The sequence below is a fragment of the Melospiza melodia genome, chromosome 4 (assembly GCF_035770615.1).
Source record: "Melospiza melodia melodia isolate bMelMel2 chromosome 4, bMelMel2.pri, whole genome shotgun sequence".
Taxonomy (NCBI): domain Eukaryota; kingdom Metazoa; phylum Chordata; class Aves; order Passeriformes; family Passerellidae; genus Melospiza; species Melospiza melodia.
The window spans coordinates 59,793,312-59,809,031 of NC_086197.1; the positions used below are offsets into that span (position 1 = coordinate 59,793,312).

Below are 15,720 nucleotides of genomic sequence, written 5' to 3' on the forward strand. Positions count from 1 at the left end.
GCCAGGATCTGGCGGTGGCTGGTGTGGTTTAAGTGTGACAGTGGCAGCAGTGCTGGCTGGACGGCTGGGGCGATCCTAAAGCTCTGTCGGCACCGCGATGTCCGTGCGCTCTCAGGGCCCGCCCGCAGTGCTGCGGGCCCGCGGGCGCAGCGCCCAGGCCCGGCCCGGTCCCGTTAGCGGCCGCTGCCCGCGGCCCCGCCCTCACCGCCGCGCGCCCGGGCGCAGGCGCAGAGCCCGCGGCGGGGCGGGGTCGAGCGGCGGCGGAGGCGGGGTCGCGAACTCTGACCCCCGGGAGCCGGAGCCGCGCCGCAGCCAAAGCGACCCGCCGGACCGGCCACCGGGCCCGCCAGGTGAGAGGGAGACCGCCGGCGGCCGAGAGGCGCCCCCCGCAGCGGGCGCGGCCCGGCGGCGGGAGCACGGGGAGCGGGCCCGGCCGCGCTGTAACGGTGCGGGCCCGCGCGGCTCCCGGCCGCCACCGCTGCGGAACGTGCAGCCGAGCGCGCCCGCCCCGCCCCGGGGCCCGGCCCGGCCCCGGGCGGCCCCGCGCCCCCCGACCTTTCACCTACAGGAACCGCTTGCGTGTCCCGCCGCCCCGCATCCGGGCGGCGCCGCCCGCCGCTTCCCGCGGGAGCCGGGCACAGGAGCGGGGGGGAGGCGGCGATGGGCGATGCCCCCTGATGCTGGGCCCCGGCCCGCGCAGCCATTTTGTGCGGCGGGGGCGGGCACGGCGCTGGCTCCGTGAACCGGCGGGCAGGGAAGATGCGAGGGCTGCGAGCCGGGCTGGCGACGGAGGGCCGGCGACGGAGGGCCCGGCGTTGCGCTATAGCCTGGCCTCGATGCCTCTCCCTTTCCCTCTCTCGAGCCCTGCGCCTCAGCATTCCCGCGGGGTGACCCTGAGCTTCCCCGGAGCCCCCAGGCACTCCGCCTGCCGACGGCATCGCCCGCCGGTTCGCCCCTCTGGTGTATCCCTGGCGGCTCTCTGCGTTTGTTTGGGTTAGGGCAGTATGTCCTGAGTAACAGCCGGTATTATTTTTACTGGGTTAGATGGCCCTGTCTCTGTTCCTACTTATCGCTGGGTAGAGTATTTCTTCGAAGCTGCAGGCTTTGTGGAGTCTTTATTTTTTTCTTTGTTGCCATGTATTGCTTTAAGTGTAAGAAGCACGGCCGCACTCCCCAGGATGCGCTTACATTTGCAGGCTGTGGAGGCAATAAAGGAGATGCCGTGTGTTGTGCAGGTGAACTTACGCAAGAGAAGAGGGGGGAAAAAAAGTCTAGATAGTGGTTTCACTGAAAGACGAGTGTGTGTACGTGATTCTTGAAAAACCAAGTTAGGCATTCATTCTTATGTGAAATCTCTCATTTGAAACTACTACTGTCACCAGAGTGGACTTGGGAAAGTGGTGTAGCACGAAAAGCTGCATCCACACGTGTCATGGAAAAATAAGATGGAAAAAATTCAAGTGGTTTTCTATATGACAGCTTCCTGGTTTTGGAATCAGCATTGTATAAGTAGAAGTATCTGATCAGTGGGAAAACGTCAAAATTCAGTGCCAGTTCAGACTGTTAATCTGGTGATTCTAATTCTGTATGGCTTTTTCTCTAAGTTATTTTTCTGAAAATAATTCCATGAATATTTTCCGCACCCCTTTAGTCCGTGGTTGGCCGCTGTGACATGAGATGTCCAACAGAACATTTAGCCCATGGCTTGCTCCTTGCTGTACAACTTTTCTTGTACAGTAAAGTTGTTTGAGTGAAGTCTTAAGGTCTGTGAAACGTTTGCCTGCTTCTCTCTGTAGCTCTTTCTCCAGAGATATTGCTGAAGCTCTCTTATCACAGGGCTAAGTATTTTCATGTGATGGTGGTCAGCTGTATGTGTGCACGTGTGTGATAATTCAGGGAAGGTAACTGAGGTCACCCACAGGGGTGTGCAGTCCTCAGCTGCTTCCTGTGCACTGCTCTGAATGGTTGGACACCACTTGCAAAGTCTGCTGCATTCTGCAGCAAATCAAGATGCTTATTACAGAAAGAAGCTCACAGTACATAAATTAACTAGCTTTAACTCTTCTTCTCAATTATTAATATATCTGGTTTTCTTGCTGGTTGTATTTTCTTGTGAAACATTCCCTTGAATGGAACAAGTTTCATAGGAGTTCTGATGTCTTTAAGAATAGTTACATCCCAGGTTAGATTGTGGGATAGGAGGGGGTTTTTGTTTGGGGTTTTCATGGTTTTGGTGCTTTTTTAAAGCCTGCCTTAATTTTTCAGTTTAAGGTTCTTAGCCTGTGAAGAGAAAGCTCTAAGCAACATGTGTAACTCTGAAGCTGACATTGTTTTGGGGAAAAAGGGGTTGAACAGGATGACCTCCAGAAGTACCTTTCAGCATTAATTATTTCATGACTGTATTGTTATTAAAGGTCAGGGGGAGCAGACAGATGTGCAGGGGAACCAAAACCAAACAAAACCCCACTGGTATGGTGGCATGCTCACCTGTGAAATACAGCTACAGAATGCTTATAGCTAATGTGGTAGTCCAGTAAAAGTGGCTTTGCTCCATAATGTGAAATCTCATATTTACAGTAGTAAGATTAGTTTGTTCCCTATGCTTATACTCAATTTTTGCTTTAATTTATTGTGTGCTTATTATATTATGTAATTTAAGTTTGTGCAGCCAGTGAATTTGTTGGGGAGTTTCCTTGAGGTGAAGTAAAGCAGTCTCCATGAAGAAAGTAATTTGTATCTAATGCTTGAGTCAAAAAAACCTGAAAAAAAGCAGTACCTCAAGCTCAAATAAGGAATTCAGCTGTATGTAAGGACCAGAACAGTGTCACATCTTACCTTGTCCATGTTTGTTGTGGCTGTGGACGAAGTGTGGCTCTCAGCTGGCAGGTGCTGCAGCTGGTACAGGGTCTGTGTGTCTGTCCTGCTTCAGCAGCTGTCCTGTCTTAAGCACTTTCAATAGTAACCTTTGCTAACCTGAGTTGTGTTGGCTGGTGGGGATCAGGGAGCCTGTGGTGGGTTTGCCATGCCCTGTGAAGCAGCAGTAATCTGCTGGGCAGGGTTACCCACAGGCTCTGGCTGGCACAGCTCTGCTTCTTGTCACACACAGGCTGCAGTGTGCAACCAGCAGTGACCATCAGGGGAAGCTAGCCTGTACCTGCCTTACTTTCTGGCAAAGTTGGTTTTTTTTTCCTCCTCAGTGGTGCTTCAAGCTGCTTTTTGCATTTTGATCTTCTGCCTGTACATTACTGGGATAAAGTAACCTGCTGCAAAACAGAATTCTATCAGTAGAATTTTATGGATAAAACTGTAAAGGTACAGTTAATTAAATTCTTACTCTTGTGTATGCAGACCTGTCCATATTTTTAACCTTCAGTCATCAGCTTTTAATTCCAGAGATCACTGCATTACTTGGCAAAGTCTTAAATCAGCAAAAGATTTATTTTTTGTAAAACCAAGCTCTTTAAAATTCCGGTTCTCTGAGATGGCTTGTGCTGAGTCTCGTGTATGTGATGATGCAGGGCTGCAGATTTTGTAAGGAAACACATTCCTTCCTGAAGATCATGGTCTAAGAACTGCCTTTCTGTATCAATATTTAGATTAATTTTGTTGACTTTGCCAGGCCTTCTCTAAAAGGCTGTTTACATTTATGTAATTTAAATTACTTTTGTCCAACTTGGTAGCAAGCCAGGCTGGACTCAGCTCAGTATTTGAATGCCTTTGTCAGAAGTTAAAGTGGAAACTTGAAAAATATAAACCACCACAAAACTAATGCCAAACCCTCTGCTATTGTCATATGAGCCCTCATAAACGGTTATTTCATTCCAAATAAGTTGAGGTTGCTGTTTGTAATTTAGCAGTAACTTTGTGGTGTGAGAACTACCCTATTTAGTGTGGTAATGTGTTTCCTTTGAAGTCCTAGCAGGACAGTGTGTCAACATGATTCTTAATTGGACTTAATATGAAGATTTTTTTTTGAGTGCCTTTCATATGTTTATAGGAATTGAAAAAATCCCAAACCAAACTAAAAAAAATTCCCAAACACACACCCACACCCACTTAACAAAATCTAGTCCTGTGTAGTTGATAACAAAGGAAAAAAAATGGGGAATCACAAGGTGACTTGGGTTGGAAGGGAACATCAAGATCATTTTGTTCCAACCACCCTGCCATGGGCAGGGATGCCATGCACTATATTGGTTTGCTCAGAGCCCCATCAAGCCTGGCCTTTAATGTTCCCAGGGATGGGGCATTCCACCTTCTCTGGCCAACCTGTTCCAGTCCCTCACCACCCTTGCAGTAAAGAATTTCTTCATGTCTAATCTAACCTGCTCTCTTTCAATCTGAGGCCATTCCCCCTTGGCCTGTCACTACATACCCTTGTAACAAGTCCCTCTTCATTTTTCTTGTAGGCTCCCTTCAGGTATGGAAGGCTGCAGCTGGGTCACCCTAAGCCTTCTCTTCTCCAGGCTGAACAATCTCAGCTCTCTCAGCCTGAGGTGTGCCATCCCTCTCATCATCTTGGGAGCTCCTCTGGGCTCCCTCCAGCAGCTCCATGTCCTTCCTTTGCTGGGAGCCCAGAGCTGATGCAGCCCTGCAGGTGGGGTCTCACAGGAGCAGAGGGGCAGAATCCCCTCCCACAGCTTGCTGGCCATGCAGTTTTGGATGCAGCCCCGGGACATGTTTGCTTTTCTGGGCTGCCAGTCCACATTGTTGTGTCCAGCCTCTCATCCAAGAGAATCCTCAAGTCCTTGGCAGGGCTGCTCTTGATCAGTTCATCCCCCAGAACATTTTACATGGGTCAGTGTCAACAGTGATTTACTGGAAGGATGTGTGAGAAACTCACTTTTGTTGTATGAGGGTTTTGCTTCTTTGTTTGGGTTTTTTGTTTTGTTTTTCCTTGTAATCTGAAGGAAGCTGCCATGGATATGCAGATGTGCAGGTTTGTAAGGCCCATATTGGTAGTATTGTTGAAGAGGCTTGCTGATTTCTCTAGAGTATCTTCATGTATCTATCAACTGCCTCATCTGTGGTTGTAGTTTAGAGAATATTCCAAATGGTCATCTTGCATAAAGCCTGAAAGGGCAATTTGGCATTATAGGTAAGCTGGTGTAACATTGTGGGCTTTTTCCCAAAAAGAACTGATCTTGATTCTGGTCCTACTTGCTTTTCCTGTGTTGTGTGTTGTTAGGTGCAGGGTGAGTAAAGTCAGAAGATGAGTTTACAGCTATACAACCATGAAGGCAAATGCAGAGTGGAACAAAGCCAGCAGTGGGGCTACCTCCCATGAAATACTGTAATTGTACCATAGAGTAGGTATTGCCTCCAAGTGTTTGGAAAGAGGGGTTTGCCCTTGCTGTGATGTGTTAGGGTGATCTTTCTGTGGCAGCTGGAATGGACCTGGCTGAACCTAATCCAGTGAATGGGGAAGCCTTGGCTCAGATGAGCTTCCCGGTCCTGGTTCATGGTGCAGCTTCAGCTCTGGTGTAGGGAATCAGTTTGGGATTTTTTTATCATTTTTTCCTTTTGCAGGCTTCAGGTAGAGATGCAGGCTGTGGCTGACAGTACACAGGGCAGGTTACCTGACTAAGTGGCTGTGTCCTTACCTAGCTCTGGCATGTAGCCAGTGCTCCTGGAAGTAGACTCCACTTGCCTCTCCTCCTCCTTTTCCCAGTTGGTTGTGGGACTAGTGAGCTAAGTCAGCTCGGCTGTGGCTGATGTGGCAGGTTCTAGAGATGCCATGACAAAAGAAGCAGAAGCCAAGGCCTAAAAGTGGGGCTATCCCTTTGGTGGCCCAAACTGTAAAAGTTATTTGTTAGTCAACTGAAAATTTATCCTAGTGATTGTTTTCTCATGTTTCCTCCCAGTGTAGTACTTGCTTACAAAAAAAAGATAGTGAGAGCACTGATTTTAAATTATTTGCACAGGCATGCCTACAAATGCATCTCTTTCTGTATTGCTCTGTGCTTTTTAATTACTCCCTTATGCTTTTGCAAGTGTCTCATTTTCCCTTGTTTGCCTGCAGGTCCAGCTGCTTCAGTTTTGTGTTGTTACTTACCCTTATATATGCACTGTCTAAATCTTGGTCTCATGAATTTAAAAAACAGTATCTAACTGGGTGTCAAGGGTCACGTAATATTCCTCAGTTCATTAATAAAGAGAATCTTACTCCTTTAAATCTGCCAACTCTTGTACCCTCTTGAACAGTGTGGTTTATAGAACAATAATCCAAGAATAGCTCATTTAGCTTGCTGTGTTCATTGAGCTTTTCCTATATGAAGCACTGAACAGTGGCATCCATCATTTGTCCCACAAATGTGTTTGAATTCCTTGGTTTAATTCACTGTCTGTAAAGCATTGCAGAATACTGCTCTAACATATAAAGAAATCTTGAGGGGGGTCTTTAACTTATTTAAGCACTAACTCAGGAACATTTAATCATAGAGGGAGTGTTAAGTGCATTCTATTCCATGTGTAGGGGTTTATTAAACAAGTTTGGCATAGGCTATGCTGAATTCTTAATTAGTATATGATTAGTTTGCTAATGGAAGTGAGGACTAGTTTCCATTTTAAGGTACAGAGTACCTGTAAGCCCAATGTCATGACCTGAGCTAAAATCCTTAGTTGACTTTGAGGTATATTGAAATCATTCAGTATTGAAGCAGTATTTCTACAGGAGATTGTTTCCACTTCTTTTGCAGTTGGTTTTCTGTTATATTCACTTTTTGAGCTTTCCTGAAAAGTCGTGTTGACCTTCCTGTATTTACTGTGTGCCATGGTTTAACCCCAGGCAGCCACTTGCTCGCTCACCCACCAGTGGGACTGGGGAGAGAAATGGAAGGGTAAAAGCTGGAAAACTCATGGGTTGAGATAAGGGGAGTTCAATAGGGAAAGCAGAAGCCACACAGACAGGCAAGGTGAAACCAGGAATAGTTCACTGTGTTCAGCCATGTCCAGGGCAGGCTGCTGGCTGAATATCCGATGTGATGGCGGGGGGGCCCTATCATGTGCAGTGCCTGCTTGGGAGACACATGCCAGCGCTCCATCTCCTTCTTCCTCTTTCCATTTTTATATGCTGAGCATGTCATATGGTCAGAATATACCTTTGGTCACCTGTCCTGCTGTATCTGCCACCCATCTCCCACGTACCTCCAACTTCCTCACCAGTGTGGCAGCACAAAAAGCAGAAAAGGTCTTGGCTGTATGTGAGTGCTGTAAGAAATAACAAAAACATCTCTTGTTCTCAGCCCTGTGTTCATGACAAATCCGAAACACAGCCCCATACCAGCTACTGCAAAGAAAGTTAACTTTCCCCCAGCCAAAACCAGCACACTGATAAAAACAAAAAGTGAAGTTCACAGTAACTTCTAATAGTCATAACTAATTAGTGTACTTGTACCTATAAAGTATCTGGAACATACTTGTGTATCTTCATTAGTTTAACAGGTTGATTTCATCTAGGAAAGACCCCTGTATTAAGACACAATCCATACTTAGTAATTAGAAGAATCATTATTCACTCCATACATAGAGTCAAACTGGTTTAACAGTGCCAGTAAACTACTAAAATTTTACAAACATTGTTTTTGTGGCAGTAAAACTGGTCAGGGGTATATGCAGTACTTTTTCCAAAGTAAACTGAAGATCTTTGGAATGGACAGAATTTTCACACATTATGTTTTCATGCTGTTGTGGTTTGTTCTTACTCATTTAAAGGACATTACATTAGAATCAAGGCACTTGATAGTGGGCCAGCTGTACCAACAGTGTAGTATAATAAAATGAGAGATGTTGTCTTTTATATCAAATTGAACATCAAAGCTTAAAGAAATACTCTTCCTGGTACTACTTTTAAAGTTCTTAGTCTACACAAGTATGATATCTAAAAATGCTATTAATAGGAACCTCCTACTAAGACAATTAAAGTTGTGTAACTTTTGTCCCTGGAGAAGGTTAAGTTAAATGGTCTTCTGGGTATAACTTAACTGTACTAGTGGAGAGGTTAGTGCTTCTGACTACCAACCCTCAAAATTGCTGTCTGCTCTCATGGGAATGAATGTTTCCTGACCCAGTTCAGTTGAAGTAAGCCTGAAATACTTTAAAAAGTAAGTATTTCATAAATTATTTTGACTAAAACCTTGATAATTGTTCCTTCCTCAGCACATAAAAGCTGAGGAGGAAGTAGAGATGAGAGGTTTAATTGGTGCAAGCTAATTACAGTTTTCCACTGCTGTGGTGGCCTACAGGGTGCTTACATAACAGTGGAACACCACTGGACTTGATGATGCCAGATTCACCACCACCCTGTTTGTACTAACTGGTGACGGTGATGCATTTAAAAATAATACTGAGTCTTGTCAAGAAGGCTCACTAACTCATTCACTAGGGAAATAAACTAACAGTATGTAACTTACGCACAAAAATATTTTGGTAGCATTTTGAGTCTGAAGATTGAACAGAAAAGCAATAAATGCATTTTAAAGCATTTAAGAGGAAGTCTAATGCCTGCCTTCTGTCAAAGTGCCTGCTTTTAGATGGTGCTTCTGGTGGATGGGGGGATTGAGCTTTTGTAAGGAAAAGAGATGGATGTATAATTCTGCTTATTATTTTTTTCAAATGTTTTTGAAACAGCTTCATTTTTTATTTAATTACGTGACAAGTAATGGTGTCAAGCAGTCAAGAAATAAATTTGAGAACAAGTGCAGTGATCATCCTTGTAGAGCAGGTCTAATCAGTCTAAGTACAATGCTGATATTTGTGTTACTCTCTACCTAGAGCAACAGAAGCAAAATGTTTCTGTGCTGTGTATCTTCTGAGAAGAGGATTCTTCCCTGTTCCCAGAAATAAAAAAATAAACAAAGGGATCATCTCGGACTAGGGGAATACAAGGCTGCCAAACTAGGATGTATTGTACATTTGCAGAGGCAGTGGTTTAATCATATTGACATTTCACATAGTTGTCAGCAACACATCTTTTTAAAGGAAAATTTTAGAAAGGTTATGTTTGTTCTGTAGTTTTACAGTGTGTCAGATTATAGTGGTAGAAACTCAGAGAAGGAAGTAAGAGCTTAAGCTGTGACAGTGTCAGTGGCTAAATGGCTGTGGGACAAGGAACTTGTTACCACTTCATTTTTCAGAAATTTTGTGGTAAAAGTAAAGGCAAGGATCTTGGTCTGATGTGAAGAAGGGAAACCAGTAGACCAAATGAGTAGTGCTTGTTATAGGCAGCTGTAGGCTTGCTGGTTGAAACAGCAGCAGTTGAAAATAATTTTTGCAGGAGTATTCAAAGTGAAATATAAATAAGGCAAAAATTATTTGGGCAGTGTTTGTAAACAACATAATGCTTGTGTGTTGGCAGGAGCCTTGGCTCTCCTTTCTCTTTTCTAGTCATAATACAACTAATATTACAGTTCTTTTAACTGTTGGACATTATAAAGCAGATCCAAAAACTATGTGCAGCTTTTTTATGTTGTGGTCTCTGGTCTTGTAGAATTCCAGGTTTCCTCCTTTCAATGTTCTAGATAACTTTAGAAAGGAAGTAAAAATGTGATTATCAGTCTTAAATATCTGAATAAAATTTGGTTTATCATGGTTTGTCTCATTCATTTTGAAAGGAGAAGAGACTATTCTAAGGCAAAACCTGGCAATTAATTGACTCCATCTACTTCTTTCCTATACTACCAATAAACATTTCTCATATATGGGCTGGTGTGTCCTTTGAATGGGTATGGCATGGTTTTGACAAGCATGGAAAAAAGCATTTCTGAAAGCAAGAAGATTCACATTAGATGAGAACACCTTGAAGATCACTTCTGGTTATTGAAGATCAAAACTCAGACTGATGATACTTAGAATAATTAAGGTTGAAAAGAAATTGAATTCAGCTGTTAACCCAGCATCCCTGTGATTGTCACTGGGCCTGGTCCTGTACACTTCCAGGGACAGCAATTCCAACTGGGCAGTCTGTGCCAATGCCTGACTACTCTTTCAGTGAAGAAATTTTTCCTGGTATCTAATCTAAACCTCCCCTGGTACAACTTCACTCCTTTCAGGTGCTTGTAGAGAGCAGTAAGTTTCTGCTGTGCCTCCTTTTCTCCAGGCTGAACAACCAAGTCATGCTCCAGCTCCATTGTCCTCTGGACTGCCTCCAGCACCTCAGAGGCTTTCCTGCAGTGAGGGGCCCAGAACTGGACATGACATGTGAAGTGTGGCCTCACCAGTGCTGAGTACAGAGGGACACTGTCCTGGTCACGCTGGCCACAGCCCTGCTGATCCAGGCCAGGATGCCCTTGGCCTTCTTGGCCACCTGGGCACGTGCTGGCTCATGTTCAGCTGCTATTGATCAGCATCCCCAGGCCTCAGCCCCTTGATCCAGCCTGTCCAGATCCCTCTGCAGAGCCTTCCGACCTTCCAGCAGGTCAGCACTCCTGCCCAGCTCAGTGTCATCTGCCAACTTAGTGAGGGTGCCCTTGATCCCCTCATGTGGATCATTGGTAAAGGTGCTGGAGAGGGCTGATCCCAGTTCTGAGCCCTGGGGAGCACCACTGGTGATTGACCACCAGCTGGATGTAGCTCCATTTACCACCACTCTGGGCCCAGCCAGGCAGCCAGATTTCTACCCAGGGAACCCTGGTCAAGCCATGAGCTGCCAGTTTGTCCAGGAGAATGCTGGGGCAGATGGTGTCACGTCTCAGCCTTGCTAAGCTCTGGGTAAGCAGCATCCATGGCCTTTCCTTCATCCCTCAAGTAATTTTCTTTGCTGGGAAATGGAGGTTAGGAGGTGTTTATGGAAAATTTCTCAATTTCAAGTAGCTTTGAATTAAGAATATATTGATTATTTCATGTGAAACAATTCAGCCACTGAGAATATTGGCTGGAGTAACTCAGGAAAATAAGCTTTTAAAAATATGAAAAATGTGCTAAATTTTAAAATTTACATAATAGAAGAAAAACAGCTGAAGCAATTTTTTTTCTGCTTAATTCCTTGCAGGGATGTCTAAAGAGTGATTAAGCATACCTGATGGGAAGTCTAACACAGATACCCTAGGTAAGCAAAATAAGAACTACAAAACCTTTTACGGCTGAGTTTGCTGTAAAAATCTGTAGATTCTAGCTGAGAACGTGTAGATAGTTCCCCTTGACCTGTCCTGCTCCCCTGTCCCCAGCACAAGATGAACAGCTTAACACAGCTGCTCCTGAGAGGGAGGACCTGGCTTCTCGCTCAGGTGCCTGTGGGCTTGTGTGGCTCCAGAGTGACCTGTGGCAGCCAGCTGACTGGGCCAAAAGCAATGGCAGAGTTTTGTGGTGCAGTTCAACTGAATTACCTGCTTCCCACCAGTAACAATGGAATGAAGATTTGCCTCCTCCTTGAGTCTTCCTTCTTTTCCTCCCTCTCTTGACTTATAGCAACATATTCTCCCTTCTGGCTGCAATAGAATGAATCTGACTGCAAAAGAAATCAACTTCATTGTGCTTACCTAGATGATGATTGGTGCATTTCTGCCAGCTGAGTTGCCTCTCCTTTTAGTAGTTGAATTATCCTACTGGAAAAGTGGGGTCAAGACCACTGCAGCTTGGTCAGGGTGAGCAGGACCTCCTTCCTGGGAGTGAGCTGTAAATTCTGTTCAAAGGGCTTTTGAAATTATTCCTTGACTGGGCAAGTAAGAAATAAGTTTCTGCCAGTTCAGTTACTTGAACTGATTTCTCAGGCATTATGTGTATGCTAGCACATGAAGAGATGAAATTATATGCCAAAAATGGAAAATTGGATAGGAATGCCTAGTTAAGCTCTCCATATCTGCAACATGATCTGCAACATGAAATGTTGTCTAAGAGTTTATATTTGAAATATTGAAGCTGATCTTTTTTCACTGTTATACATGCTCTTCAGAGCAAAGTTACATGGTTTACTGGAGGTGATTTCAATTTAGATATTTAGTACAGAGTACTGGTGTTACAAATACTGATTTTGTCAGTGCCCTTTGCTTTAGGGATCGCTGAGTTAAATAAAGCAACAAGACACAGAAGAATCTACTTCTTAGTGTTTATGCAAATTGAAAGTGCAAGTGTGCAAATATAAAACACCGTGTAATATGTAAATTCTTGTCAATAATAGTGAGTACATTCCTTTTCCAGTGTGTGCATGCCTCAAACTCATGATTTGTGTAGCTCTGACAGCTGGTTCTGCATCCCTAAGTTGAACCACCTTGTGCTTGTTCCAGACAGCATGAAGAGGTAGGATAGGTTCCACCTTTTCTCCAGCTTCCTCTTCATCATAAGAGTTCAGTCTTGTTTGTGAACCTGATGTCCTATGTTCATGCAAGTGCAGTTCAAATGAGTCTGTTTTAGATAAATTTCAAAAATTCTCTGCCAGGTTTATGCTTCTCTGAGAGCCAGTTTCCCAGTGGTGCATTGTAGTTGCATACAAATGTCTTCCTTCGCTGCTCCAAGGTGAAACACGCCAGTTTAAATCACTTTGAGTCTTCAAGCTAAGCTGTTTTACTTAGCTCACATCTTGACATGAGGGCAGTTGCATCTGATTTAGGAAAACTAACCAGCTGGTGCAAATTAATACCTCAAAGTGATTTCTTTGTTACTGTGTAATGAAGTAGCACTCATTTCTGGCACTCTGTATGTTAACAGTACAATATTTGATTGCTAGTATTTTATTTAAAAGAAGAAAACATTGATAAGCCACATTGCCTGCCTTGAAAATTCCAAGTGCTCTTTGAATACTGATTGTGCTGCAGCTCACTCGATGCAGAAGTGGGCTAATAGAGTGCTCCTGCAAGGATGCTAACACCTAGATCTTCCTAGGAGATAATGATTTTCAGCATAAGCTTCAGTATCATATCTCTATATGCATGCCTGTTATCTTTTGTCCTAATTTAACTAATAATGCAGCATGCTAGTGAGTGATTAAGAATAGTCTAATGCACAAATATTTCTGTATTTCCTCTTTCACACATTATTTGGGCTTTAGTATACCACTGGGCACGCCTCCAAGGCCTGCAATTCTTGCTCTAGTCAAAAAATATTTCTCTTTCCAGTTTTAAGAGCAGAGTTAGCTTGAGTCAAACTTGAATTAAAAGTGGGTTATTTTTTTATTTGCATGGCTCCTTGGGGAGGTTTCAAGTTTCATTGAGGAGTTGGTAATTCCTAGGAGTTCCAGAAAAGTTAAAGAATAAAAGCCAGTATTAGTGTAAGAGTAGTCTTTGTTCATACGAGAGGTAGGTATTGTAGTGTTTTTAATTAGCTTTTGTCAGTAAAATTGTTTATATGGTGCTTTATAATCTGTGAATGTTCCTTTTAAGTACTGCCTGGTGAATATTTGTATATCAATAATATAACACATAATGTATGCCTTGACAAATAAACAAGGCATGCATCTGAATCCTTTTTACTGCATTAATGTAGCAGTGTCTGTTAAACCCCACAAAATTCTTCTTAGGAAGATTTGGGCTCATGCTGTGGCTGCAGTATTGATAATGAAACATCATCTTTTTTTTTAAACACTTGTCTTCTGTGTCCCAAGTACTGCTGCCTGTTAGTTACAAAATTGATCTTCAAGCACTCCAGTTGATACTAAAAAATCTGTATGGGTCCAGAAGTTAGATTTGCCCCTCTTGATTCACATTAACAAAAACCGCCTGTGTTCCAGTTTTTTAAGATGTTAAACCTGGACCTGCTGATGTCATGGTCAGTAATAGACTTCTGTTCTCACAGTGATTTTATTGTTGCTTGTTGGAAAAGCAGAAGAGGAAAAATAGGAAGTCTCTGTGTGAGTTATTTAAATAAAACAATACAAGGTTTTCAAATAGCAAATTATTTGTTTTTATAGTATAAGCAAACTTTAATTCTGCAGGGATGTCATCTTCGTACAACCGTGAACGCACTTATGTGAACTATATTTTCCCCAGAATATTTTTACTTTTGAAACTACAGATGTTAAGCATCTTCTTTCCTTTCTTTGACAGGAAATTCTGGTGATTAAAGATCATGGCAACCATAGAGGAACTGGCCCATCAAATTTTTGAACAGCAGATGGGAGAGGTACATACATTTTGAGTCCTATTTAAGAGAAATTGAATAATAAAATGCAAAGACTGACATGTAAAAGCCCAAATCATGAAAGAAAATTTTTGATACAGACAAGGCTTCTGGACACTTCCCTCAGAAGGAGGAAGAACCTACTATGTCCATTTTAAAGTTACACTGCAAAGCCTTTTTTGCCAAAGTGCGCCCCACAAAAATTAAGAACAATCTAGCAGGGTTTCCACTAAGGCACTAGCTTTTCAGCTTGCTGTCTGAGCCTGTAGTGGTTTTCAGAGAGCCATCTGGTTGTGTAATTGCTTTACTCCCTTTTAGTTTAAAAAGTCAGGACACAACTATGCAATTACTTCATTTGTCATTTTTGGCTTCACTAGTAAATTTTGCCATGTTCTTCACTTTCAGATATATGTGCTTGCTATGTGTCAAAAGAAAGATTGAGCTCCTGTTTCTGCAGATTTCTAGTTCTGGTTCTGTGTGACCTATGTGCAGAATCTGTGTACTGCAGCCAGAGAACTGCCAGAGATGCACAGATAGTTTGGGAGTGTGGATATGGGTATACATAGTTATCTAGAAAATTTCAGCATAGCATAGACTATTTAAAATTAACACCACTGTAAAATTAGACAAAGGCAGTAATTTATTTATCTTCAATAATGAATGTTATTTTTTAGCTTGAAATATCCACTCTTGGATTCTTGTCTAGACATAGACTTACTTCTCAAGTAATTTTATTTCTTCTCAGCATTAATTTCAGATGGAAAGTTTGGAGTGGGGGATGGGATGGTTAATTCTACTCTGAATAAATTTTCACAGCTTTTATTTTTGTAGCACGAGTTATTCTGAGTGCTGCTAAGGCAATCTCAAAGGACATAAGTGGTTTATGGGATGTTTGCTTGTTATTACTTGTCCTCTTCATTAGGCGAGAACACGTGTTTAATGCAGTTTTTTTTTGGGGCTGTAATTCTTTGTTGAGGTCTAAATGGGGCTGTATTTCCTGTTGAAATTGGTTTGGTTTTGACAGTGCAAGGCTAGTCAAAGCTAGCTGAAGTGTACATTCCCCTCAGGATGGCGTGATGAAGGTGTTTGCCTCTGGGGTTTGTTTCTCAATTTCATAATGTGATTCCAGGACACACTGAGGTGACTTAGTATCTCAGTACCATGGGAGAGACAGGGTCCTTTTTCTGTTTCTTTCCTTATTAACTTCCCCACCAAGAGCAAGCTAATAACCCAGCCAAAACAAGTGGAAAGTTTTCTGCTGGGTTAGCATAGAGTAGGGTCTGAGAAGGCTCCAGTGACTACCAGAGCCAGCACACTGGTAGCCAAAGGAAGGCAGGGGAGAAAACAGGCAGAGTGAAGGTGCAGTGCTGCAAAGAGCTGTAGCTGTTCTTGTTCATGGTGAAATCACAGCTGTACAGTTTTCATGGCTGTTGTTTTGTCAGCAGGGGAGATTAGGATTTGTGCTTTAGCAAGGTTTTACTGACTAAGATGGTCACACCGTATTTGGCAGCAGTGGAGCTTAACCATTCCCCAGTCCTCACTTAGCCACTTATTCTCACCCTGTGCTAGTCTTGCTCATGTAAGCTCTGTGTGTCATCATGCTGTGGACAAAACTAGGAAAAAAATGAATGACAGCATAGGGGAGGAAGGTCACCTCCCTGTTGGTTGTAATCA

General features: G+C 43.3%; 1 protein-coding gene across 10 annotated transcripts in view; it reads left to right on the plus strand.

Moving 5' to 3' along the window:
* The first annotated feature begins 272 nt into the window (after positions 1 to 272).
* The window catches only part of NR2C1 (nuclear receptor subfamily 2 group C member 1), a 47,244-nt gene continuing 31,796 nt past the window's right edge, over positions 273 to 15,720 (plus strand). For 2 of the 10 annotated variants that reach the window (XM_063154875.1, XM_063154884.1), the window contains exons 1-3: positions 286 to 350; positions 10,988 to 11,044; positions 13,974 to 14,049. In XM_063154875.1, the coding sequence (XP_063010945.1) occupies positions 13,996 to 14,049 (54 nt within the window). In that variant the 5' untranslated portion in view covers positions 286 to 350; positions 10,988 to 11,044; positions 13,974 to 13,995. Of the gene's footprint in view, positions 351 to 922; positions 2,037 to 3,501; positions 10,415 to 10,987; positions 11,045 to 12,132; positions 12,232 to 13,973; positions 14,050 to 15,720 lie in introns of those variants that run through there. The other 8 variants (XM_063154880.1, XM_063154877.1, XM_063154876.1 and 5 more) reach the window with 8 other exon arrangements.